General features: G+C 39.4%; 1 protein-coding gene across 2 annotated transcripts in view; it reads right to left on the bottom strand.

Moving 5' to 3' along the window:
* si:dkey-1d7.3 (transmembrane protein 132C) overlaps positions 1 to 26,011 on the bottom strand; it is a 31,533-nt gene extending 5,522 nt beyond the window's left edge. Inside the window, exons 1-8 of one of the 2 annotated variants that reach the window (XM_046067797.1) lie at positions 25,657 to 26,011; positions 22,206 to 22,436; positions 21,177 to 22,098; positions 15,991 to 16,137; positions 11,610 to 11,781; positions 8,265 to 8,408; positions 3,576 to 3,784; positions 724 to 904 (exon numbers count right to left, since the gene is read on the bottom strand). In XM_046067797.1, coding sequence (XP_045923753.1) covers positions 724 to 904; positions 3,576 to 3,784; positions 8,265 to 8,408; positions 11,610 to 11,781; positions 15,991 to 16,137; positions 21,177 to 22,063 — 1,740 coding nt within the window. In that variant the 5' untranslated portion in view covers positions 22,064 to 22,098; positions 22,206 to 22,436; positions 25,657 to 26,011. The remainder of the gene's footprint in view (positions 1 to 723; positions 905 to 3,575; positions 3,785 to 8,264; positions 8,409 to 11,609; positions 11,782 to 15,990; positions 16,138 to 21,176; positions 22,099 to 22,205; positions 22,437 to 25,656) is intronic. The other variant, XM_046067796.1, reaches the window with a different exon arrangement.
* Between the last annotated feature and the right edge of the window lie 991 nt (positions 26,012 to 27,002).

The raw sequence follows: 27,002 nt of genomic DNA, 5'->3' as shown, positions 1-27,002 counted from the left end.
GACAGGCAAGCGGCAAACGGGCACAATCCCATGAAATTGTCATGGTCGTGCTTGTCTAATGCGCACACCCACCAGCCGGTTTTCTAAACAGTTATATTTTTTATATAACATAAATAATACATGACATAAACAGGAGGGCTTGTGTATGGCAGCCTATCAGCGCAACACTGGATGTATCAGGTAACATTCGGTATAGTTTTAACTTAAACTAGTCTATAAAGAAAATACAGTTATACCGGCAGGCATACAGATGTGCACAGAAGCCATTTCCATGGTTACCACGCAAAGAGCGCTTAGTGTTTACTCCTGGAGCACTGGTCTGCCTGTCTTTTTGCATGGGGAGCGCAGTGAAAAGACCTTTAATTGTGTGACATTTTTCTGTAATAATATATGATATTATTGTTCCACTAATTTAGTGTCTAGCTAGCTGTAAATTGTAAAACATAAAACTTCTATTTACTGTCTGACAAATTTAAAGCTAGTAGGTAATGAATAAATAAATAATTAATCATCCATCCTAAATAAAATTAATCATCCTCCTTCCAAAGCCACTCACCCAAAACCCATTTTCATGTGCAGTGAGTACATGAGTAGAGTGCGCACAGGTAGGCAGGTAGGTAGGTAGGTGTAGGTAGGCCAATGAACTGTTTTGCCATGCTTATTACATTCTTATGATAGCTGAAGATAATGGATCTTTTTTTTTCTTTTTTTTCTTTTTTTTACCTGCCAGTCAGGACCCAGGAAGTACTCTACAGGCTCTGCCCCCGTTAGCGGATCAGACAGCACCTCAGCGTCAGCCTGGGCTATGAAGTGTGTTAGCACCCTGAGTGTAGAATGCTGGTACTGCAGCATGCAACCCCTGCCCTTCCTCATATCCTCCTCTTCCTCACTGTCCCATGTCGACCTGACACACAAAGGTAATCATACACAGTAAGTCACATACTGTACAGTTCAAAAGAATAGTTTACAAAACAATATTTTTTACTTTCTTTGTAGAAAGTTAAATGAAAAGACTGATATCATGTTCATGCCTGTATGCTAAATATGAAGCTTCAGTCATGAAGTGGTTAGCTTAGCATAAACACTGAAAGCAGGTAGCAACAGATAGCCTGGCTCTGTCCAAGGATAACAAAATTCAACTTCAGGCACCTCTAAAGCTCACTAATTAACACATTATATATCCTTTATTCAACCATACAAAAACCAAAGTACAAATTTAGTTTTTACGGAGATTGTTTGCTGAATTATTTCTTGGCAAGGCACAGAGTCTCTAAGAAATAGCCTAGCACATAACCTGCATACACCTGTTTTTCCGTTTTGTGTTTATGCTAAGGCCAGCTATACTAACCGCCGGCTGACTGTATTTCATAGACACACTTTATATTTAGTGTCCAAGCATGAAAGTGGTACCGATCTTCTTCAAGACAGCAAATAAGAATTTATTTAGGGACAAAATTATAAATAATGTGTTATTTGACAAATAGGAGGGACTACAGATGGAAATTACTTTGTATCTGATACACATCATATTTTTTTACGCGGTCCCTGATATAAATACATTTAATAAACTAAACAACAAGTATAGCAAAATTCTGTGTGATATGAATCTGCTGCAAAACGTTCTGGGTAGTAGTAAATGCATTTTTTAACCAAGCTGCAACCATATGGCTGAATTATTGAGTAAAATGCACTGAGACTCAATCACAAAAACATTATGAGTGTTAATCACCTCATTTTAATTGGTGATGACACTACAAAATCATGCAGTTAATCAGTCAGATGAACTCCTAAATGTCACTTCTAACAATAAACTCAAGAATAATATTTGAGAACAGCAGTTTAGTTGTTGATGCTGTAGAGGCACAAAACAATTGCTGTGTGACCTTTCCTTCCAACTGAATTTAAGTTAAATTAACCAGGATCCCACGGCTGACTGGTTTGTTTGTGGTTGATAGAGGTTAAGCTGCAAACCATCCTGAAACCCCTCAGCAATGATCATATAATTATCATAAGCACAGCTGGTCTGCCACGCACTGCACCACAGGTGTGCTGGAGGGCTGGTGGATATGCTTTAACACTGCAGGCAGAAAGCCACTGTCAAGAGCTACAGTCCAAATAAACATCATTATTATATAGCCTAAGGTCCGAGCTTAACATGCCATAGAGATGCTGCTTGAATTAAAGAAGTGTGACTCCACCAGACAGAAAACTAACTCATTCCTCAATCCTTTTGTCAAAGTCATGGAGGTTATTAATACTGTACTTTCTGCCCTCCTTTTTTCATCATGAGCCTGGCCATTACAATCACCATTAGAGATTTCACATTTCTGACCTCGTTTGTTTCCAGTCCTGAGTATTGAACTTTTTGGAAAATTAAAGCCCCAAAGAGTTTTTACCCTGGAGAAAACAGACCATCAGTTGGCCATCATCATTTGTATTGAGTGAAAAATAATGACTTTACTGTAAGTATTGAGTGAAACTCCACTAACCTTTATCTCCGGGGTAACTGTGTTGCCTCTACAGTGCCCCACCCACTAATACACCAAACACACACGTGATGTTTTTGGAACTGCCAACTAAAACAGTATACAAACGGATATTAGAAACACACCGTCTCAATATGCTGTAATCCAAATCAACACCACCTAACGACAGACTCAAAAATTGCCATACAGCCTAATCCACATTTGACTGACAATCAATAAACTTGATTGTGATCTGACAAGGGATGATTCTTATCTGTGTGCACCAGCACTAAAACCGCAGATACCCCTGATTATTGCAAGAAAGAACAACGGAAACATTAAAAACATTCTGCTAAGAAAGAGACACAAGAATCACATATACACAAAACAACTTCCACATTTTTAAATACTTGGCTTCACAAAGAACAGTAAATGGCTTAGGCTAATAGCATTAATGTTCTTTGGTCAGCTATAGCTTAGCCTAATGTTAGCTAAGAGTTACTGGTAGTGGTTAACATTGCAGACATCAGTGAGCCCTCATCACAGTCAGTGTGGCAACAAAATCATTATATCATTATTATTAGCATGAATGTTGTCTTTTAAAATCAATAAAACATTCAGCCATGTCTAATATTAGCTATTTGTCATTGATAGTGGAAGTTAGCCTAATGTTGCTGCTGTTCCATAATGGCTTGTTAAGGACTGGAAACACAAAGTTTAGGAATTAAAATTACTTTGTACCACATTTGCTTTTAACTATGATGTTTTCTACATGGTACCCTCAGAATCAAGCAGTTGAAAAAGATAGATCCACACACCAAGTAGCTCCTGTTAAAAGGGTTTTAATAGCTTAACAAACCTCTGACTTCAAGAAATCTGAGGAACAGCCTTGTGCTCGCAACATCACAGCTATTAAAATTCTTGGGGTTTAGCAGCTTTATCTGTTCCCACACTGATAGATATTTTGTTATCCAACACCCATCCAATTGGGCACAAGGATGTGCATTGTTGTTGTTGTTCAATTGTACTCTCAGAATCAATATACATCCCGCTAGCAACACCAGATGTATAGCAATGCAACTTTTTGACACAGAACCGGTCCAGTCTTACCTCCTGTTGCCAGTAGTAACAGGGACCCTCCAGCCTTTAATCTGGCTGAGCTCGGGGTCAGCCACATTTATTAGCAAAGGCAGACGGGGCATCCATACACTCATCTCCAGCTGAGCACTCAGGAAACCATAAGTGAAGTTGAGCATCACCCTGCTCTTTCCTCTAGTCTCCTTCCCATTGACAAACACATATTCACATCGCTCTGACACCTGAACAAGACAGACAAGAAAGAAAGGAAAAGTGAATGAGGGTGCATGGGCAATGTTATGGGTTTGAATCTGGCCCAAAAACTTAGGTTAGATGGTGTTCCTTTCTTTCTGCCAGCATGTAACTTTAAATATCTTGATATTGGGCAAAAAGGGGATTTTAAAAAGTTCAGAATCGCTTCAGAATCACTGGACTAGAGTTGGGACTGAACTGTTGTCTAGTGATTTGGTTTCAACTTTCTCCAGACACGCACTAGTGGAGGTTTGTCAGTGTAAAGCCCCATGGAAAATGAATAAGAAAGTTTTAGTAAGAACTGGAAAAGAGAGGAGATGCGGGAACAGAGGCGCCAATACAAATAAGCTAAAACCACACAGACACACACATTTTATCAATTTCGCAGTACTTCCAAAGTCTGGCCAGGGAATCACACAATGTTTCTGTTTATGTCATGTAAATTCACGACTGTGGTCTCTATGAAGCTGTTACTGAATATAAATTAGCTCTGCCTTACAACTCTTCCTGTACTGCTTTACTGTAGGTGGGAGCATTGCAGTCCCCACCGCGAGCAATGAGGTGGGACACAGCAGTTGGTGTGTTTTATTTAAGATTGGAGGCCTATCTCCACTGCTGCCTCACTTATCTTAACAAACCAGTGGCTCCAGAGAGGTAATTGGAGGGCACTAGACTGGAGAATATACAGTGCAGCACTGGAGAGAGGAAGGTGTAAAGGGGGAAGCGGAAAAAGTGAGGAAAAAGCAGAGGGAGGAATGACTTCCGAGGTAAGTCAACTTGAACTCCTGTGACAAAGTTGAGGGACCAGTTCAAAATCTCTGATGTCTTGTGCAGCTCTCCAACACAACTACATGTACTGTAGTTAATGGAGAGGAAAATAAACTTAATTCATGTTGGATTTTTTTAGCTCTGTGATGAGATGTTGATAAAAAAACATCACAACTTGACCTTTTAAAGTAATTCTTTATCCTGCATTTTTTGTCTTTCCTTGGGCCATATTTTAGCAGTCCTGTCTACATGCGCAGTTGTGGGCCTACAGCAGATTAAGAATGTTGTATCTTAAAATACCAGTACAAGCGGTTTTGCATATTTAAGCCCATTAAGTATCAACAGTAACCATCCTGCTGTTTTAGAAATTTGAATGTTTTATCTACTAATACAGCCCTCCATTGTTATCCATTAATTCCTTTTCAATATGAAAATCTATAAGCAGACTAGTAAAACTTTGCTTTGATTGTGTACTTTATAAAAACATCATATCATCAAATCATATCGTTGTTAATTTCCGTATAAGAGAAAACACGCTTTCCATTTACAGTCCAGATAAAGTGCTCAAGTATAATGTTTTCAAACCGTCAAAATAAATGAGGAGCATAGTATCTTGAACATGTGGCATAGGTCTATTACCCAACTAAAGAAACTTTCAGGAGTCTACTAACAGAAATGAATAGATGCCAATTGCTGAATGAATGTCTAAAAACCCAAACTTTAAATGGTCATTAAAAATGTAAAGTATACATGAATTTAAAAGGTGGACTAATAAATAGATTAAATCATAGATCAAAGAACTATGTGTAGTGTAAAAGTAACAAACCACTCGACTCTGCTGTCCCCCTCCTCTATGAAACTCCTCTTTGTACCCATCTACCGAGCATCAGTGATATTGGAGAGGTGAGGTGTCTGTGCAGAGCACAAAGGATGCCAAAAAGACAGTACCCACCCAGCCACAGCCTGTTCATCTAGCTGGATGACATTGAATTTTCTGTTATGCTGGTTTTGCACATTACAATACTACTACCTTTTTATGTATACATATAAGTAACGGTAGGGTTATTCCGGCTATTCCAGCTTTAAGCAACTGTAGATATATATATTTTCTTATTCTATTCTAATTTCAAATATTTGTATATGTTCTATATGAGTAGTGTGAAAGAAGCTACAACTTTCATTTCATTGTGCAGCTCTGTGTTGCAGAATGAAATTCTGTAAATATAAATTTAGCAGCTAAAGAGCCAGGTATTGCCTTCAGATGTTGGTAGAGACCAAATCAGAGCTAAAAAGAGTGAATTAATTATTAGAGTGAATTAAACTGAAATTCACCAAGGGGTCATACCATTGCACTGCGTTGTCTGAATGTGTTAAACGGCAACTGTCTGCTTGTTCTCAATAACAACTTTATAATGTGATAACATGTCAGTGTCAGCTTGTTCAGCTGCTCCCAAGTGGCCAAGAAAATCAATAAATGCTACTTCAAAGGGATCAAATGTACAACTACACAGTTTTTGAAACTTAGATTCACCCTTGTGGCAGTTACAGTATAAAAGTTGGTGGTTTTAAGCTTTAACTTCATCTGCTCGGTAGCATTGCTCTAAGAGGGGTCAGTGACTGGTGGCAGCGTAAGAAAGCATTCAGAGACACAATAATAACTGGATTAAGTTCCTCTACTGATACAGAAAATCACTGCAAACAAAGTCGCCTTCTGTTTGGCTCTTCTCACTCGCTTAAACTTACTGCACTTAAACACACTACCTTAAGGCCAGTGGTTGCCATGTTGTCTAATGACACTGGAATACGCTCAACAGTCACGGCAACTGGTGATTTGCTTTAAGGTGAAAATAGCCCTAGTTAACTCTAGGTCTGTGTCTAATAAGACATTCATTTTAAATGACTTTTTCACCTCCTATGATTTGGATTTTCTATTTTTACACAGAGACATGGACTGGTAATGGCGAGTCAACCATTTTTTGGTTTTGCTATGCCTTCCCATATCATAAAGGATACTTTTGATATGGTTAGCCCTAGCATTCAAGTTGTTATTAATTGTAGCTTAGCCACTGGCATTGTCCCCGCATGTTTTAAACACACAGTTGTCCAGCCTCAGTTAAAAATCATAACCATGATGTTAAATGTTTAAATATCAATTGGCCCATCTCTAAATTAGCATTTGTTTCAAAAATAATGGAGAAAATTGTCAGGTAGCAACTGCAACCATTTCTGAATACCAACAAGATCCTTGATCTATTTCAATCAGGGCTCAAAGCCCTCCACAGCAGTGAAACAGCTCGAGGATAGTACAGGTGAAGACATACAGGAAATGTTTGGACAGAGAGGGAAAGACATACAGCAAATGAGCCTTCGGTCAGATTTAAACCCGGACCGCTGTGATAAGGACACATAGCCCTGGTACACGGTGCGTGTGCTCTACCGAGTGAGCTAACCGACACCAGATATTTACCAGTCATGACTCAGTTGATGGCTTATGCCATTATCCTGCCATGCTTTTGTGTGTACTGATGCCAAGTCAAGAGAATAACTTTAGGTAATAACAACCCTCCATCTATTAGGAAGTATAACATCTCCTAGCACTTCTATGCTGATGATTCACTGCTGTACCTCCCACTAAAATCTAGGGATTCCATACAGCCTCTCCTGGGTGTTTGATTATAAGCCCTGTCTTGAAATACTCAAAATCAGTTAAGAATACTCAGGATTAGTTAAGAACCTGTCTTTCTCTACTATCACCATCTAATGTGGAAATGCCAGAAAAAACCTTTAAAAAAGTGTACACACATCACCCCAGTCCTCTCCTCCCTTCATTCACCCCCTGTTTTAGAATTAGACCTTGCTGATTACTTTCAAGGCTCTTAATGGTCAGGCCGCATTTTATATCACAGACCTTATTCACTGGCCCTCAGCTCCTATCTCTCTGGCAACACATCTGACAACAAATCTCTCTTCTTTGTCCCACAGTCACGACTAAAACTAAAAGGTGACAGAGCCTTTACAGTTGCTGCTCCATGATGGTGGAACCAATTGCTGTTAAGTATTAGATGTGCTCCCTGCATCTTTGTTTTTAAATCTTTTCTGAAGACACAAATTTGTTTTATTGTTCTCATTGTTATTTCTCTTTTTACTTCATATTTTTGTTGATTGTTCTTTTGTACAGCACTTTGGTCAGCTTAAGCTGTGTTTAAATGTGCTCTAGAAATAAACTTTACTTACTTAGTTACTGGAAAATAACAACATTTATTTTCGTCTTCTCTATTCTCTTATCTGTCTCTCTCTCTCAGTTCCTGATGTCCCACTAACATGGATCCATTACACAAAGGTCAAATCACTGTGCTTATGGACTGAGTGATGGGATCATGAGCTCAGTCTCTAATGACATATGGAAGAGTCTGCTTTCATCCACGATGCTTTGACACACACACACAAACACACACACACACAGACCAGAGTTGGACCTGTTGAGATAACTATGAAACGTATTCCACTGTAATGTAATATCTGCAAGATACACTGGAGAGTTACATCACAATTCTGGCAGTGCAAAAAAAAAAAAGGTTTATTCCTGATTACAAATGCAATATCTAGCAAAATACTTCCTATGTGTTATTTCAAGCAACATGGAAATGTTTGTGTAAGCATCTCAATCCAAGTTGATCCAAGCTTGTGGTTGTAATGGCTTACCTTCAGTACATCCTCATCTGTAGACCTACAGCTGGTGTAGTTGGTCACATCAGTGACTGAGCCATCAGCCTCCACAGCCAGAGTCTTTACAGGGACAGACACCATTTTGCCCGTCAGCACCGCAGTATTCAAAATATCAGTGTTCTGTGCAGAAAGCACAAGGCAGATCAAGAGCTGGTTAGTATTCTGTGTAAGGTACAGTGCGACAATTTTACTCATTAGTTATTTTGGGATAACTAAAACATGTGGATGCGTTTTTATTGTGTAGTGTATATAGGTCAAAAGTGAGATAGCCTAGCTTGTCTTAATAGCTGGATATCAGATGAAAGATAAGTAAAGAGTAACGATATCCAGCAAGGCTGTGCAATAAGTAAACCTCAACTCCCCGATGCCTTAAGAGACGCCTTAAGAGAAGCACTAGCGCCTGATGATAGCACATGATAATAGCACCCCTGGGTTTTAGCCTTTTTGTTAGCATGCTTGAGTCCAGACTATGCAGTACAACCTCGGGGCTGGTTAAAAATGCATTAAACTTGAAAGATGAACATCTACTCTAACTACAGCACATGCTGTACTGTCAAAAATAACAAGGAATTGAGATAATCAAACACCACAGCAGCCAAAGCAACAGATAAAATAGGCTAGTTCCAAACAATAATATATTGTTGAATGAAATTTTGGATGCTAGGTTCCCTTGATGCTGAATAAGGTGTATTATAGAGGAGCTGCTACCTGATCCCATAGAGGTCAGTAGGTTGGTAGGTTTATTGTCACAACATAACAAGTTATAGAGTGAAATTGAGTTTTGTAACTCCCTTCTGCAACATAGCAGACAATATACATCAATGCAAAATCAATTATAAAAATTGGTAAACAGAAATAAACTATAATCAATGGAGCAGTGCTGAGGTTGAATTAGAGTTTAAGAGTCTGATAGCTTGGGGGGGAAAGCTGCTCTGCAGTCTGGTGGTGCGGCAGCTGAAACTTCTATATCTCTTCCCAGAAGGCAGCAGGGTGAACAGGCTGTAGCTGGGGTGGGTACTGTCCATTAGTACCCTTTGGGCTCTGAGTAGGCACCTCACCTCACCGATATCACTGATGCTCGGGAGATGGGCACCACTGATCTTGTGAGCAGTTATGAAGTATCATCGTTGTTTGAAATCCGGCCAATGATGGTAGTGTCATCCACAAACTTCACAACAGAGTTCTCTCCATGTCGGGGTATGCATTCGTGAGTGTACAGCATGAACAGGAGGGGGCTGAGCACACAGCCCTGGGGGGCTCCAGTGTTGAGCACTAAAGTGGAGGAGGTGTGTTCGCCAATCCGAACTGACTGGGGTCTGTTTGTGAGGAAGTCCAATATCCAGTTGCAGAGTGTTGTATTTAAACCCAGAGTGCTGAGTTTGCTGATAAGTTTCATGGGGGAGATTGTGTTGAATGCTGAGCTGAAATCTACAAACAGCATTCTGATGTAGGTCTTGTTTTTCTCTAGGTGTGCAAGGGCTTAGTGGAGGGCAGTGGAGATGGTATCCTCTGTGGATCTGTTGGTTCTGAATGCAAAATGGTAAGGATCCAGGCTGGCTGGGATGTTGTTCTTTATGTGCTGAAGAACCTGTTTCTCAGAGCACTTCATCAGAGTGGGGGTGAGTGCCACAGGGCGGTAGTTATTGAACTAAGCTTTACGTTAAGTTGAACTTGATTTTATCATTCAACATGTTCAGTATAACTTCAAACTGCACGCAGAGAAAAAAAATCCAACATTATCAAGTTTGCTCTGGGTAAGTACAAAACAAAGCAGATTTGCTCTAATCTACTAGCCCTTTATTGTAAGGTTGAAAATATATAGAAAGAAGGCAGGCTTTATGCCTTACATGAGAAAGTTGTCTGAATATCCTGCTAGACTAATGCATTATAGAGTACAATCATTACTATTTGTATTGGGTCAGGGATGACAGGCAGAGGGTGTTAGCAAGACGCACAGGGATTAAAACACTTGCGGGCTCACAAACTTGCTTCGTTTAAATCACACTGATGCATGCAGAAACTGGACAGATGTGCTAAAAAAATATATAATATCTCTGTGATGATAATCCAGTACATGTCTGTATGTCACAAATTCACACACCTGGATGAAAATAAGTCTTCTACTGTATTATATTGGCCATACAGTATCACCACTCAAACATCTAAGCCTGATTTCATTTCTAATCTTCCAACACATTTTGCCACTTTGTACTTTACATCTTTGCTTAGCAGCAGCTTAGCTCTTATACATCCCACAAGTTGTCATCAAGCCTGATGTGGTTTTATTTTTACACTTTAAGTCCTCTTCCAACATGGATTTACAACTACTTCCCAGTTCATAAGATCTCTGATAAAGTCTGGTTAATCTATTATAGGTAGTGGCAGTGTGTGTGTGTGTGTAAGAAGCCCTGGTTCATCAGTTTTAATTTTTTCCTCCTGAACACTCGGCAGATGTTCCGAGGCAGCTTCATATTCTGACCTCTCTCGGCTTGACAGCTGCTGACCGCAATTCCAAAAGGACATGATCTAGTTCAGACTGCGACACTGACCCAAACATAAGCCACTGGATCAGGGGTAGCACAAAATCAGAAAGCAATATAAGCGCTCTGTGGCGCTGGCAGCGCCACACTGTGAGATCTTGACGTCCGATGTTTCTGCAAGCTCTGTGCTTCACATATGGAACAGAAATTTGTTCTGCTATAAATATAAAGCTACACTAATTTCATTTTAAAGGAAAAGAGACACAGCCTCCTAAAGCTAAAATAAATCTATTCACTCCACTGTTAACCGAAGAAAAAAGTTCTTTAACCCCTCATCTGAATCTTGTAACTGAGATGAAACATGAAGCTCCCCAATGTTTGTTTGATTCATGTTGACTATTGTACCATGAAATAGCATACTGAATCTCCTGTCAAAGACAGAAATGCATGTACCTTGTAATTTCTGGTGGTCGTCTCATAATAAAAGGTTTTTGAGATGAGTATACATAGCAGCAGGAAATTAGTCGAAACATAAAAAACAGTATTAATATATCATAGATAATACTGCAATCACAGTGTGTCTTTTGCAAACAGGTGATTTGAATCTTATCAAACTCTGCTTTGCAGACCTATAATAATTTGACATGGAAGAAAAACTGAATAAAAAAACTGATCGGTAACAAAAGTGACTAGCTGACATGATGTTAATTTCAAAAGCAACAATTAACTGTAGGGGTGAATGCAGTGCTTCTATGTGTAATGTAATTTTAAGAAGCATAAATATGAACTATAAAGTCCACATTTTGAACAGCAGAGAAATGAATAAAGACATCATCCTCACCATGACCAGAGGTGCCAACCCTACATAGTCTCGCTGAGTTGTATATATCCGCATTATGCCCACATCCTTGATGTTCCCCATCAACTCCAGACGCCAGGAGATCATCTGACTCTCAGCCTGCTCCGAAACATCTTTTGGAACAAAGTCCAGTTGTAAAACTTCCAGAAGACCCCTGTTTAGAGAAAATGTTTTTAAAATACAATATGGTTAGACAAGTTAAAGCAGGCCTTGGTAACCTTTGCTGAACAGCAGCCAACATGGCCACAAGATGCTAAAACATAGTGTAACAGTGGCACAAGTCAACAAGAGTCAGTGAACTGACTGCAAAATCTATCTAAAGTTTTCTAACATTAGCTATTATTAGCCGCCATATGTGAGTGGATTTAGTTGAGCAAAGGTGGTTTTAATGCCTTTACATTCAGTGTTTCGTTTGTAGGATCAAGAATTTGCTATTTCTTCTTTTAAAAGTGACAGTCTTGCTTTAAAATATTGCAATCAGATAGTTCTTGGAGACATACGTACACTTTAAAATCAAAACTATTATGTTTTAGGTTGAATGTTCACTGAAACAATACAAACAGCATTCCTAATAAAACATAGAGCCTGCCATTCTGTGCATGTAATGTCAATAAAGGCAATGCTGTTTCACATTTACTATTAATTCAGATGTAGAGAGAGCAAAACGGTTATACTGTGTGTGTATATATATATATAACAGGAAAATGCGTAATAAAACTAAATGGGATTTTAATCGAAGGGTTAATTGTGGAGAGCAATGAAACATGAACTAGTACTTAGTCTCTGCCCACAGATAGTTCAAGTTTTATGACAAGTTCAAATGTAGAGTTCATTTTGATGATAATATTGGAGAGTGTTAAGATATTGTTAGCACACTATATGAAGTTAAATTACAGTCATGTCGGTTCAGTCTACTGTTAAATTACTAGAAGAAGCAGTTATATAATCAAGACAAAAAGGTGTAATTTCAATCAGTTAGAAATCCAACAGAAACCTAATGTTACCCTGCTAAATATTGTTATTATAACTTTTTTGTCTGACTGGTGTCAAGAGACAAAGATGCTTTGCGGAAGGCGCTGTGATTGGAGGTGTGTATTCTCTTGGGTTCCTTGGAGAGACACTGCCTATGAATATGAAAAAGAAAGAAATTACTCTGAAATTTGTGAAAAAAAATCTGTAGAGTTTGAACCAAAAGTGAACGCAATACACAAGAGGTCTCATTTTCATCAGCAGATGGAAGAATAAGGTGAGAATGTGGAAGGAAGATTAAGTGAGCTGGCAGAGACTCGAGCCAAGTATTCTGGTCAAAGGATTGTCAAAGAAATGGCATGTGATGTTATTTGATGCTGGAGAGAGTGTGTGCCTGCATACCTGCCAGAAGGAACTGATCAAAGGGAAAATAGAGCAGAATGTGAATGGAGCTGTGGCACTTTGATGTGTAGCAAAACTTTGCATAAAGCAAAACAATGAATCTCTACAGCACATGGCTAAAACCCACATTTTAAAAAAAGTGACAATTATTAAATTCAGCAGCAACAAAGACAAACACATACCAGTATGAACATTTAAAAATATTTATGCTTTATCAAAAGGAACTCAAAGACTGATCGCTGTGCAGGAAGAAAAGAAGAGTACCAAATTAATTAACAGAGGCCGTTATGAGGTTATGTCTTCTTCTTTTTTTTCTTGTGTGCATCTATAAGCTGTTGACTGTGTAGTTAAAGTTTAAAAGTATTGACCACATTTTTTTTTTAAAGAAAGAAGAGTATTCTAAAGCTGATGCTCCAGGCAGTAGACTCGTGAGTTCAATTAGGACTTTTCTTTTCGGCTTATTTAAACAATTTCAGTTTGTTTGACATCTCTGAGGCTGAGATTCTCCTGAACTACTCGAGGCCTCTCACAGAGGGTCAGTGATGTCATGTTGAAGCTCCACAAAGGGAAACTGCTGCTGAGTCATTTCACTGACAACCTCATAACAAGACCTGACAAGCAAAAAATGGAGACCATAAAGAATATTTCTCAACAAAGCCCAACAAAGATGAAGGATAGCAAACCAACATTGCAGTTATTACCAATACCCTTAAAAGATTGAAACCACTCTTGTATTTGCAAGCCCAGTATGAAGCTCCTGCCAACAGCTGGCTAACTTAGCTTAGCATCAAGACTGGAAACAAGGGGGACACTGTTAAACTACAAATTGCTTATTACATTTACATTTTACAATGTGGTTTAAAAAGTGGTAAAGTGGTAAATCTTAAGAAACACTGGTAGGAGGATTTTTTTAAACTTTTGGACAGTGCCAGGCTCGCAGTTTCCAGTCTTTGATCTAAGCTAAGCTAACTTGCTGCATCCTGTTTTTTCTGTACAAACATAGGAGTGATATCAATCATCTCATCTAACTCTCAAATAAACGTATTTCCCAAAATGTCCAACTACTGTATTCCTTTAACAGCATCCATTGAGGGTTATTGATCCAGTGTTGAACTTCATATGCCAAATGTACAATTAGACAAAATTTGAAATTTATTTTGTTGAAATATTGTACGGAATTAAATCAAGTTAATGTCTAATCTGTGTCTTTGTACCTTTACACATGCCTGAACTCATGTGTGTCTTGGGCAAATATACCTGAAAGCATAGAAAATAAACCCGTTCCACACTAAATTAAATTAAAATGTCCACTTGGTCTTTGTCCTTCCCGTATTTTCATAAAGGAAATCGACAGATTTCAAAACAGATTGAAAGGATTCATATTGAAATACTGCAAGAGGCTGCATGAGAGCTAGACACAGAAGGGGTTAATGCCCCTATTTCTTGGAAATCCATCTATTAGGGGGGACTTTAAATCCCTGGACGTATCATCAGTTCAAACACAGTGGTAGGAGTGTGTGCGTGTGTATGTGTGTGTGTGTGTGTGTGTGTGTCCTGGTGGGAGTTCAGTACAAGGGACGCGACTTGGAATATCTCTCTTCCTAATCTCCCCTTCTGAATGTGCAAGCGCTTAAGCCTGGATAACGTAGCCGTGATTATGGATGATTACGGATAAGTGGGTCTGTGTGGGCGGGAGGTTGCTGGGCAGAGGTGGCTGTTGATATGTGCCACCACCAGAATTAGGCAAACCTGATACACACCAGTTGTAACAGGTAAATCAGGCAGTGAAAAATGCTGTGAAATTAATATTAATTTACTATTAAATCGATAGTGCAAGCACGTCAACAGTAATTTGATTTATTTGCTGCTACTGTTTTTCTCACATGAAAGCCATTTGGAGAGTAAAACGGGTGACCCTAATGGAGATGATAACTAATGGGACTAAGCATTCAGTAAATTTTCTTTGAAGTAAGTGAAGTTCCCAATTGACCATCTATCTGAATTAAGATCATATCTGGGAGTATAGGTTAGGAGAATTTATTTGAGATGTCATAGCCATATGAATGTGGAGCGGAAAAGGGAGGGTACAAGATACCAGGATTATATGAAAATAATTTTAAGCCAATTTCCCCTGATTTAATTTTGTTTTTCCTGTCTGTCTTTCTTTCTTGACGTTTTTTACTTTTTACTAACAAATGCATTTATTTTCTGTATAACTTAGTGTAAAAAGGTGCATATGGGTTTTTTTCTGTGTGGTGCTGGGGTGAAGTAGTTGTTGTAATCATTTTAATAAATGATCAAAATAATTGTTTCAAGAAAAAAAATACTGAACTGAACTGAGTAACTGATTAAGCTAAGCTAAGCTAAAGTCTTTTTTTCCTGAACTGCAAACCGGAAGCCATCCTTAATGTTTGAGCATTACTGCGTTCCATTAACAGCTTCGGTGCAACCTAAAACTAAACACAGCCGGAGACTTGCAATGTTCTTGTTCCTGCAGTGTCATGGTAATATTCTGTAGTTGTCAGACACTGTACTGACACTGGAAATGAGTGTTAGATGGTCAGTCAGGATTTTTTTTGTCAGAATAACTCCTGCACAAAAAAGGGCAGCAGAGTGGGTATACATTTTTAAAACTCATTTCTTATAGCGCATGTACTCTCTCATCTCTACTGACAAATGCAAGTCTGTGAGAACGGATGCCATAACACATTCTTTTACACAGACAAAAGCAAAACTGTGTGCTCACAGAGTACAGGGCCCCAAATGATTACGTTTCCTCTGGAAAATAAAAATCATTCACTTTCCATTTGCTAATGCTCTGCAAAGCAACACTGAAAGGATTTTTGTTCATGATAACTGATCAACTTTCCTTATGGAAGCAGCAGAGATTATAGAAATCTCAGAAATAAGACAATAAGAGACAACAAGAATTGATAAGATTTTTATGTGTAGATAAACTACAAAACACACAAACCGCTAACACTGGACTGACCTCTTTGCGGTGACTGCAACCTTCCTCTGACAGACAACAGAGACAGTGTTGGGAGTTGCTCCTCTGCCAGGCTCCACTACGATGTCCCACAGCGCAGAGTCACTGGGTCGCGCTGCACTAAATGACAGGCCCGTTTTTGCTGTTGCCCTGCAGTAAATATAGAAATATAGAAATATAGATACATAGTCCAGTTAGTGCAAAGTGTGAATTTTACTCCCAAATGCTCCCTTATTTACTATCCAAGGTTTGATGGGAGTTGTGTAAAGTAAAAGAACAATACAGTGTAAAAATGCTCTAATGCTCAACAGAAATAATGACCATCTGTGTCTTTTGTATCTACAATCCAACATTTGTAAAAGATCTGTTGTCTGTGTACAGGAAAGCATGTGGGAGGGTACTAAGGACTGTGTGTATTTGCTTGCAAAAGCATGCTTTTTCTGTGCATACATGCGCATGTTTTGTTTATGTTTGTTTGTGTGTTTAGTCATTCATGTTGTGCCTAGCGAGGGGAGTCATCGACAGACTGATGTGTCGCATGGTGGCGGCAGACTGAGAATTAGCAGGGGTATTTATTGCCATTAGCCCTGGGGACAAGTGGGAATCAGTTAATCAGATGTCTGATTCAGACTCACCACTCTGCTACAAGAGATAGAACGCTTATTATAAATAATGTGAGTGGACCAGACAGTCTCGGTGGTCGAACAGTTACCAAGCCGTTGTGTTTTTTTAAAGCAGATGTCCCTCTGCTAAATTGTTATGTCAATTATCATTGGACAGGGTCAAAGAGGAGTTATTTGAGCCGTAGCCTGAGAAGAGATACACGGGACACAAAACACTTCTGACCCACGTTTTAAATGCAATGATTCACTAATCTGCACTCACACAGACAGACACCTAGCTATGTGTTTCCAAAACAGACCAATTTCCTCATGGCAGGGATTCAACGAGGTGCTGGAAACGTTCCAGAGGGAATTCAGCCCATGCTTACTCAAGAGCATCACTCAGGTTCTGCAGTTTTATCAGCAGGCTATTCATGCCAAGAATAATTTGAAAAACCTTAACCTCAATGAGGTGTCATATTAGGTTTGCAAACTGCAAATGCCACTGGACTGAAACCACCGAAACAATCTCGGAATGTTTATTGTCCGAACGAAAACAAAAAAAGCAAAACTATAAAAACGAATGCTAAGGTAAACACATTCACAATACCATAAACCTCCACCACCTGTCTCATCTGCTGATACCAGAAATGACAGATCTACACCTTTATTATGTCTACCACATATTCTGTTCCTGCCATCAGCATGTTACGACACACATTTAGGATTTAGTAGAAGTGCCCGTTTTCTACATTCTAGCAGTGGCCCTCAAGCCAAGCCAATTCATGGTCTGATAGTAAAAGTGAAGACTCAAAGTTAATGTAGATTAGTATAATATACTTGGAAATCGTTGTAGACGTGCTTATTTTTCTATTTATATGCATTGTATATGCATATGTCCCTCCACACACACACACAATTGGTCTTTGAAAAAATTTGATAAGCTTACATTTCAACAAATGCTGGACATAAAGACATCCAGCGATCAATTTCTGGATCAAAACTTTGTAGTTAAAGGCAAAATATTTGTGTTTTGTTTTCAGTTTACAATTTGACTGAATATTTTAAATACAATAAATATAAACATTGATCTATTTGTAGAGATAAAGCTGGCAGATCAAGAAAATAACTCAAAAAACTAAACTAGAAAAAAACTAGATCTGTTGTTTTCCTAATTTCAGTCAATCTTAATTTTTTTTTAAACAGGATAATTAGTGGAGAGCAAGCTAACAGATTATGTTTCAATCAAGGACAATTGTAACATATGATATATATTTTTTCTACTGTTTAACAATATAACTACTTACATCTATTTACTCATTGATGCTTCTCCAGCTGAGCATCCCAATGACAACAGCGCCTAATGGCAATCCTTCCCCGGGGTACGAACCACTTCATCTGGCTGCTGTTGAGTGCAGAGGAGCAGTAACTCAATGCCAGGATCTTCCTGGATCACTGACTTTCTCGCCCACAAGCAAACAAGAGCCTCCCTGCAGAGAAACCTCATTTCGGCAACTCTATTCTCGCTCTTTGTCTTTTTCAGCCTCTACCCACAGTTCATGACCACACATGGGGGACAGAGTGGATATTGACCTGTAAACTGAACAACTCTTCACTGCTGTTTTACCAAAGTCCGTCAGTCTCTCTGTTTAAAAATGTGAAAGCTGGAACTGTTCTTTTTTACCTAAATACAAGCTCACAAAATGTTTGATCTGATGGAATGTTTAATGACAATTGTTTCGTTTCCAAGCACAGGTGGGCATGATGACCTTGCAAACCACACAAACACACACACACACACACACGTACATAGTTAATCCTGGTCATCTCTCCCCCAAAGGGTTAACTTCTTGATTCATTTTCAATCAGGGACACAGATTATCTGGCCTAACCCTGCTGGAGTGGACTCAATCTTGGGCCAAAGAGTGAAGTAGAGCAGGGATTTCTCCCAGGAGGAATCAATCACTTTGCCAAGCTCCTCAGAGCTAGCCTTCACATGGACTTAACCGCTGGACTCAGTCCAGTCCTCTTGTCCAATTTCAATCTGGATGTGGCAACAGGTCAGAAATACATGGACTGAAATCACTGACCTGACAGGAGGAACTTTAGTGGTACGGTCAGTGAGTCAGAGTTTGGGGAATTTCAGGTAGAAAGGCTGTAAATCCTTCCAAATAGTCAAAACAACAGCAGATGTTACAGAGTCAGCGTCTCTCTACCAATCCTCTGATTTCAGCAATGCAAGCGAAGCTACATTCAGGTCACTGGGTCTGTGTGTTTGTGTGTGTGCGAAGGCATGTTTGTGTTTGTGGATGGTCTGGAACGTCTGATATAGTGGTATTGACTGACACACAGCCACAGGTTTAACTACTGTATGTTCCCTATGGATTAATATCTTAACATTCCTCTCCATTTGCCCGCATCCTACTACAGATTACTGCATGGTTGGTATGTTGTTTGTAGCATGATATTACTAAATCATGGGATTAAGAGAGAAAGTTGTCTTGCGTTTCAAACAAAACCATTAAGCTGAGTAAAGACTGGAAACGCAAACCTCACAGCGATGGCTTTACAGTTTACTGATCTGAAGCATTCTGATAAAAACAATCCTACTCCACCCATTGATGTGCATCAAAAGGCAGTAAGTTAAAACTCTGAAACAGATTGAACTGTGTGTTACAGTGTGGCAGGGCTGCTTTTATATTAAGTTCACTTTTACCCAAAGGAGTCGGGAAGATTTTAGTTATTTGTTTTCCTGCTCCATTAAATAGATGCATTATGCATGAAGTCAAATACCTCGAGAACCTTGTTGAAATGTTAGTGGGATGTTGAGATATGAAAACCGGTGAATCATTTGCCAATTATTTCCTTGTTTATGGAAGAGTGCTCTCCATAACTCCCACACTAACTGAAAAGTTGAGGTAGACAGGATATAACATGTCAGTAATTTATGAAGCCAGTGAAACTGGCAGACAACACAAGTCATGTTGGTGGCCAAGCGTTATACTGAATGGCCTTGATGACATGCCCCATCAGTATTTAAGGGCCTTAAGTAACCATTTAAATGCATGGAGCTTATACTTTCTGACGATGCTCAGATATACTGTACATCATGATGATTCAACTTGGTTTCAGTCTCTTTTTCTGCTTCGCATGTTTCAGTGACAATTAAATTTTATGTTACTCCTCCTAAACTCTGTCCTTTGCAAACTCAGCAACATAGTTGAATAATTATAATGTTTTCTGGGAATGGCATTTACGCTAAACACCCTCTTGCTGTATTTGGTTATATAGGGCCAAAATTTGATGTTGGCATACTACAGTATGTAGTTATCCTGGTTCAGTGTAATATTAGTTTATTCTCTACTAAAACAGCAGATCCAGGTTTCAGCACCGACATCTGTGGCATCAACATTACCACTACTGTAGGCATGCAAAACAACCAGCAGAATTCATTTAAAGTGAGTATAACCTCTATAGAATAATACGCGAATGAATATAAAAATGCCAAAAACATTTAATGTAGAAATTAACAGAAAGAAGGAAGGAAGGAAGATGCAACTTGAAGTAAGACTCTTGTGTTTTGACCTGGTAAAATAACTAGACCTGAAAGACATCTCGACTTGCAGTTTGTTTGCAGTTGATCGTAGTTTTTTTCGTTTTAAAACCAGAATGGAAAAAAAGAAATCAAAAAAATACAGACATCAGTTTATGTTTTTCTTTTTTAAAACCAAACCAGGAATATTGATTTTGATGGCCTATTTAATGTGTCCAATTTGTGTTACAACAAAGCTTCCCATTTGTGTGTATTTCAGTAGGCTAAACAATGTAACTCACTGCATGCGTGTAGCTACTGGGACAGGAATGGGAACTTGCCTGAGAATCCTCCGGTTATTAAGATTATAAGTAGAATTAAGAAGTAATTTAGTGATAGTTGTCAGTGCATCCAATGGTACACAGCAAAAATTAACTGTTATCAGTTAATTCGGCAAACTATATATGAACAAATGATACACGGATTGAAATGTTCGGGTAATTCATTGTCATTATTTAAATAACACACCATGCTGCACACATATGGAGTAAAGTTTGGCATTAAAACATGTTTACCATTTTAGGGTAGCTTCAGCCCCCCTAAAATAGGCCTAACAACATCCATGGACACTCTCATGTCTGTCTTGTAAACATGAAGCTACAGCCAGTAGTAAAAAAAAAAGGGGGGGGGGGGGGGGGGGGGGGGGGGGGGGTAGTTAGCCTGGCTCTGTCCAAAGGCAGCAAATCCTATTAGTACCTCTAAAGCTCACTAATGGACATGTATATCTTGTCTGTCAAGAAAGAAAGTGTAAAAACGAGTAGTTTTGTAGTAGTGTGGTGCGCTATTTTTTGGGTTTCGGTCTCATCATCATCATCGTGAGGCTCAGTGAAGACTTCAGGAAGTCCCTGTTCAAGGCCAGGAAATAGTCTACCTCCCACCCCCCACCTCCCGGTAAACTGCAAGGGCTCATCTGCGGGGAAAAGCCTATTTCCCAAAATGTCAATCAATTTCTTCAAAAGCAGCCTGATAAAGAAAAAAGAGTGACAATCTCTCACCTGAGAGTGAAATTTTCCAGGGTAGATGTGCTTGCCAGGAAGACATAGAAAGTTGCGATGTCTGTGGTCTTCAGAGGCTTAGAAGAAGTCTGGATCACCACAGCGCCTCCCAGCCTCAGTCGAAAATAGATCGGGTTCCCTGGTGGAGTTCTGAGCAGACTGACACTTCCTATCCGCTTCATCGGTGTCCCTGATCCCCCAGAGTCTCTTCCTCTTCCCACTCCTACACGTTGCAGGCTATCCTGCGGGGTACACCGGCCCGTCTGATCCTTCCGACTCTGGAAGTAGACCTCCACAAGGTTCCCCTGAAGCCCCTTAATTCCCTCGTTTCTTCCTGCTTCCCTGCTAGAGCTGTCTGATCGGCTAGCTGAGCTGAACCAGGTGGGTTCTGGCTTCAGATGTGCCACACAGAATCCACCTGGAGACACCAGGCATGCCCCACGAACTTCCCTTGTCTCCCAGAATGCATAAGCCGTCACACAGTGAGCTCCATCCTTTGCGTTGGCTCCAGTGCTCCCATTATCTTCTCCCAACCCCATCCTCTCTTGCCCAACAGTAATGCCACTTTCTGTGGGCATGTGGAAGAGAATCTTGACAACAGGGGATGAGGAACGAATCTGGCGGACCAAAATGACTGGCAGAATCTTGCGCCCACTGAGGAGCTGGTCTGGAGGTATTGGGGCATCTACAGTCAGGGGGCCATATGAAGCGTTGATAGATGGCTGGAGAAGCCCAGCACCTGGACCAGTGATGACAAAAGTTTGAGCATGAGCCTTCATGCTGGAGTTCCCTGACAGCTCTGGACTGTTCTGCCTCAGAAACACGTGGTTCACATTGAGCACCTTAAAGTTGACGGTGGGATAACCTGGAGATGAGGTGGAGGACATCCAAATGTCCTCAGCAACCACCTGACTTTCAGCAACTGGGAGGGGAGAATTTAGACATTAGTGCAATATCTACTCTACTGCTGCTTAAACTCAACCTTTCAGTGTAAGGTTGGAAATGAAGATACACACAGTTGCCACTTACAGAATCAGACACTTTAACTGAGAACATTTTATCGGTATGGCGGGAAGATGAATGGTTGACAAAGGGATCATGTCTGGCGAAACATGTGATAAGTTGGGTGCTAGAGGGATCAAGAAATATTGGTGAGGGCAGTTTGGTCATCTCAAGGAACCAAGGGCAGGTGAGACTCAGGGTAAAGTAGTGACTTGTGGATACATCAAAAATGTCTCATTTCCACATGTAGCTCCTGCACTGTAAAAAGGGAAGGCATGGAATGTGAGAAGACAGACAAACAGGAGAGAGAGATGTTAGGCACAAAAATGGGTTGGAACAGTTCAAGATTTGGCCTTTAGTAGTTAAACTGTGCTAGGTAACGGACTGATCTGCACTGTTGAACAACTGTAATTAAGATCATTCATTTTTAGGACCATCATAACTGCTATGTAAGAGCATAAAGTCATTTTTTAAACAGCTTTCTGTTCCAAACATTTTTGCTCACGCTGGCATTTCATGTGACTGCAAACCCTGGCTTTACGTGTCTGTAAAAGAGACTATTCAAATGACCCTGAGCAAACCCCTGTGAAAACTGACACAATGCTTCTCCAAAGTCATTCACTTCTAAGTATTATGAAGCACAGATTTAACAGTCTAATGATGGCACTCAATGTAGTTGGACTGTTTGGAAAAGACCAGACAGTGTCATTTTTATTGCATACCATGTAACCAGATGGTAATAATTAGGCCTATGGTAAATCCACAGGTCGCTGATTAAATGTTCAGCCAAATGAAAGTCTGCCACATGGTCACTTCTGTAAAATGGCTCTATTTCAGGGAATTAACCACATAAATTCCCTAATTATTTCTAGTACTAAAATACAACAATACTATGAGCATAACTCTTATATGGAATTCTGTGCACCAAATGTCTCAGTTATACCTGTAAATTACATTTTTCTGCTCTCCATGAATTACTTCTTTGCGCTGCAACAAAGGGAATGGCAAAAAGCCCTTCTTGTAACTTCGATGAGATGACTGTTTGTCCCAACAGAATGCTGCATGTGACATTTTTCCACTTCCTCCTGCCAAAGACACTTGGTAATTTGCCATCCTCCGTGTTGAAGGCCTCTAGAATTAATGTGTGAATTTGACTTTCCCTACCTCATAAAAATAACTTATCTAAAAGGCAAACGTAAGGCAAAGCAGAACCGCCTCCACCTCCCCACCCCCACCCCTACCCGTACGCCCAAAGGTCTTACAAGTGATATATCATTCTTTTTTGATTTTCAAACCATATTGCATGAATACATCTATATGTAAATTAATTTTATTTCTGAGGGCAAAGGAAAATATATGAAAAAATACAGATGTCAGAGTTGATACTAAAATGTACTATTCCGAAAACTGTCTTGTTGATTCCAGAGATCAGACTGATGCTGTAGGGAATTTTCACATACCAAAATAGATATTGGCTGGTACACATGGTTTTTGCATGATATCAGCAGAATTAAGGCAAGCCAAAAGTTAAATGAAACATAATGCATAGGTGATTCAACTGTCTCAATTCAATGCCCTATTTCCTGCTGTAAATCTGTCAACCTGGGGCTATCAGAACAAAATGAGTTAGTTTAAATATTAATTAATAATACATTCTATGGTACCCTTATTATCTCCACTAATTAGACTGTGTTACTGCTGTTGTCTCTGAAGTCTACCTCAGAACAGACCATTTTCTATTACATTTGGTTGACAGGTGGGCCCAAAGCTAAAGATGATCTAATCAGATTTTGGTGATTATCCATATCTGAGATTTTCGGTTTTAGATGATTATTGGCTTTTAGCAATAAACAGGAATGAATTAAAATCAGTTTAAATTGGGAAATTATTCTTTGGTAAATGTTTGTGCTTTTATTGGTTGGTATTGTACTCCAAGCACGAGAGAAATGTCTGAATATTTAGAATTTCATCTAAATACAGACTTTTGCTGGCTGTTATCAAGAGTCCTTTTAATAGACCGGCGGGTACTGTGCCAAGGTTGTAAATCCATCTTGTTAATATACTGTATATCCTCATTCTAACTGTCCCTGATCACATGGCAGTATATCCTGCATTCTAAGACTGGAACTTGGACTGGAATGGAAAAATCGGGTTCAAAACAAGTCTGCAACATGTCTAACCATACACTGACGGGGAAAGGACATAGTTCACACTGAGATGACGACTATAGGTAATGCTCACACACTCATGTGTTGCTAGTAAACACAGGTCTGGGAGACACACATTAAAAATAAAAGTGTCATCATGCAACAGTAAAGTACACTGCTGCACATCAGTGAACATATTATCTATAGATCAGACAATTATTTGGTGAGTCCTGGCAGGATTCCATGAAGTATAATGGCTTGTGACATTAGAAGAAAAATGAATTATTTTACATATATTAAAACTACTCTTACAAATGTTCAACCTCAGACAGGCCCGCTGACACAACAGGCCACACATCTGTGACTGGACTGAAAGATAAGACTGCCATACATATTCATGGAGGCCAAGCAAGGAAGATATCAAAGGCTGAACTATATCACTTGCATTGAGGACACAGCTGCACAGCTGATTCCTGCACTAGCAGCAATACAGCAGTCCCACATTTATGTACATTGAAAATGTCCACACAGATTTCACGAGCAGATATAAATCCAGGCAATCACGAAGAGTAGTTTTTTCGCATGACATTGGCATCACAGAGAGAGAGACACAGCTCACCGTGACTTCATACACTCCCCATGCAGGTTTTCAACAACCACAGAAACAGCTGTGCAGCCTCAGCTTCAGGCCTCTAATCCCACAGAGGAGGCTACCCAATGCACACTGGAGAGCATGCTGCCACTTTCATTTAGATAGAGGGACAATGAAATGGGCGCAGGGCAAGTGTAGTAACCATAAAATCCCTCAAAAATAGAAAAACACAGCCCTCCTTACACAGCCAGTCCACTAAACACATCCTTCAACAAAATGGTTTTATAATCCTAATGTGAACAGTTTCTAAACTGTTCTACATTTTAAGGCTCACTTCTCAAAGACCTCTTAATGTACATTACCACTGCACAGTCTTTTAGTTGGGCCTGCTTACAGTATGTGCTAATAATAGAATAAAGCAAACAGCAGTATACTGCCCCATCTTGTAGATATCAGAATCATAACTAAGGTGGTGGGGGTGGGCAATAAAGCAAATCTTGCATATCCTGTGCGTTTTGATCATCAAAGCATATCAAAGAGCACATACTCATTTCATCCCCATTAATGTTCCCTTGTTAAGACACAGCTGGAGCCTTTAAACTACTTTCAACCCAGTTATTTTAACATGTGTGGAGATGTTCCCTGGGTCTGCTCCAACACGCATGAAGCAATTAAGACTTAGAATTAAATAAATAAAATAAAATTCAGAAAAGGGTTTGCAACTCGCCATAAAGCTCACCTTTAACAGCTGTGAGAACAGCCACTACCACAGCTGGGAACAATGAACGGTGGAAAAAGTTGAGCATCATTTCAACAAAGTTACAGGTTCTGGCCGTCAGCTCTGCTCCCCCCTCTGGTGCGCACCGAGGTCAGCTTTGGTGCCTGTCTGCAGTCGGTTAAAAAAGCGGTGGAAGAAAATCCTTACATTGTCTGATTCCCGGTGAAGTTTTATCTCCTATGACTTTAGAGGATCAACTGTAAAATAAAAATATACTGGTTTACTTCCTAATCCACATAAAGCCTCGCCTTGTTGCATCTGGAATCGTGGTAAAATACGGTCTCCTCCTTTGGTTTCTCTAAATGATGAGAGGGGTGTTCTCCGGTAGCTGGCACCGCGGGACAGCAACAGGCACGGATAGAAATCCTTAAACATGTGCAGTCCGTCAGATTAACGAGACCCACGTGGGTAATCGCCAGTGGGGGAAGAGCTGCGAGAAAATTAAATGCACATGAGGTCAAGGGAATCATTTGTTTGTCCACGAGTCAGTTTTATTTTGATTTAACAAATTACGATAATTATTCTGGGCTAAAGGGTGAATTTACATGAGGAACACATCATGATTATTATTAGTTAGCTTATTAGCTTACTGAAAAATAAAAATAAAAAGCATTATTTCTTCTTTTATCTATGTGCTTTAACTATTTACTAAGTTTGATAGGTTACTATATTTAAAGTTATGTACTAAAGTTCTAAGAAATTCACAGATGCTCATAATACATTCAGAAGGCCTTTGTATTAATCATAACTATACTTAAGCCAGTTTTTAAGGGGGAAAAAAGTTTAGTGCAGGTCTTGCCAGCTGTCAGCTGCATATTCTCAGTCCACAGCATCACATGGGATCAGGGACGTGCACAGGAATTTTGAAGGGCAGTTGCTCTGACCTGAAAAAAGGCACCCCCCCCCAAATAAAAAACAAACAAAAAAACATGGGCTATATGAAGGACTGAGAAAAAAACATTTTTTTATTAAAAAATATACAAAAAGTAAAAACACTTAAATACAGCACTCAATAACCTAAACTACTATTAATAACAAAACAGAAAAACATGACTCGAGTCATGAAAAAAGAGTTCCTTATATTATTGTTTATTGTTTTTTTTTTAATCATTATTATTTTTTATTTTTTTTCCTTTTTTTTTTTATTTGAAAATAAATAATCTAGATTGAATTGACAGATGGGGAAAACTCGCTTCTAATAAAATATTAAATAAAAAAACGCTTAGATTTCGGAAAAAAATACAATCCTTTTTTAACCTTTTGGCTTCCCGTACATTCAGTTGCGCTTCTAGCTCGTATTCACTTCT

Source organism: Micropterus dolomieu, linkage group LG13, assembly GCF_021292245.1.
Source record: "Micropterus dolomieu isolate WLL.071019.BEF.003 ecotype Adirondacks linkage group LG13, ASM2129224v1, whole genome shotgun sequence".
NCBI lineage: Eukaryota > Metazoa > Chordata > Actinopteri > Centrarchiformes > Centrarchidae > Micropterus > Micropterus dolomieu.
Note: the sequence above shows the minus strand (reverse complement) of the source record. Positions and strands in the feature narration are given on the sequence as shown.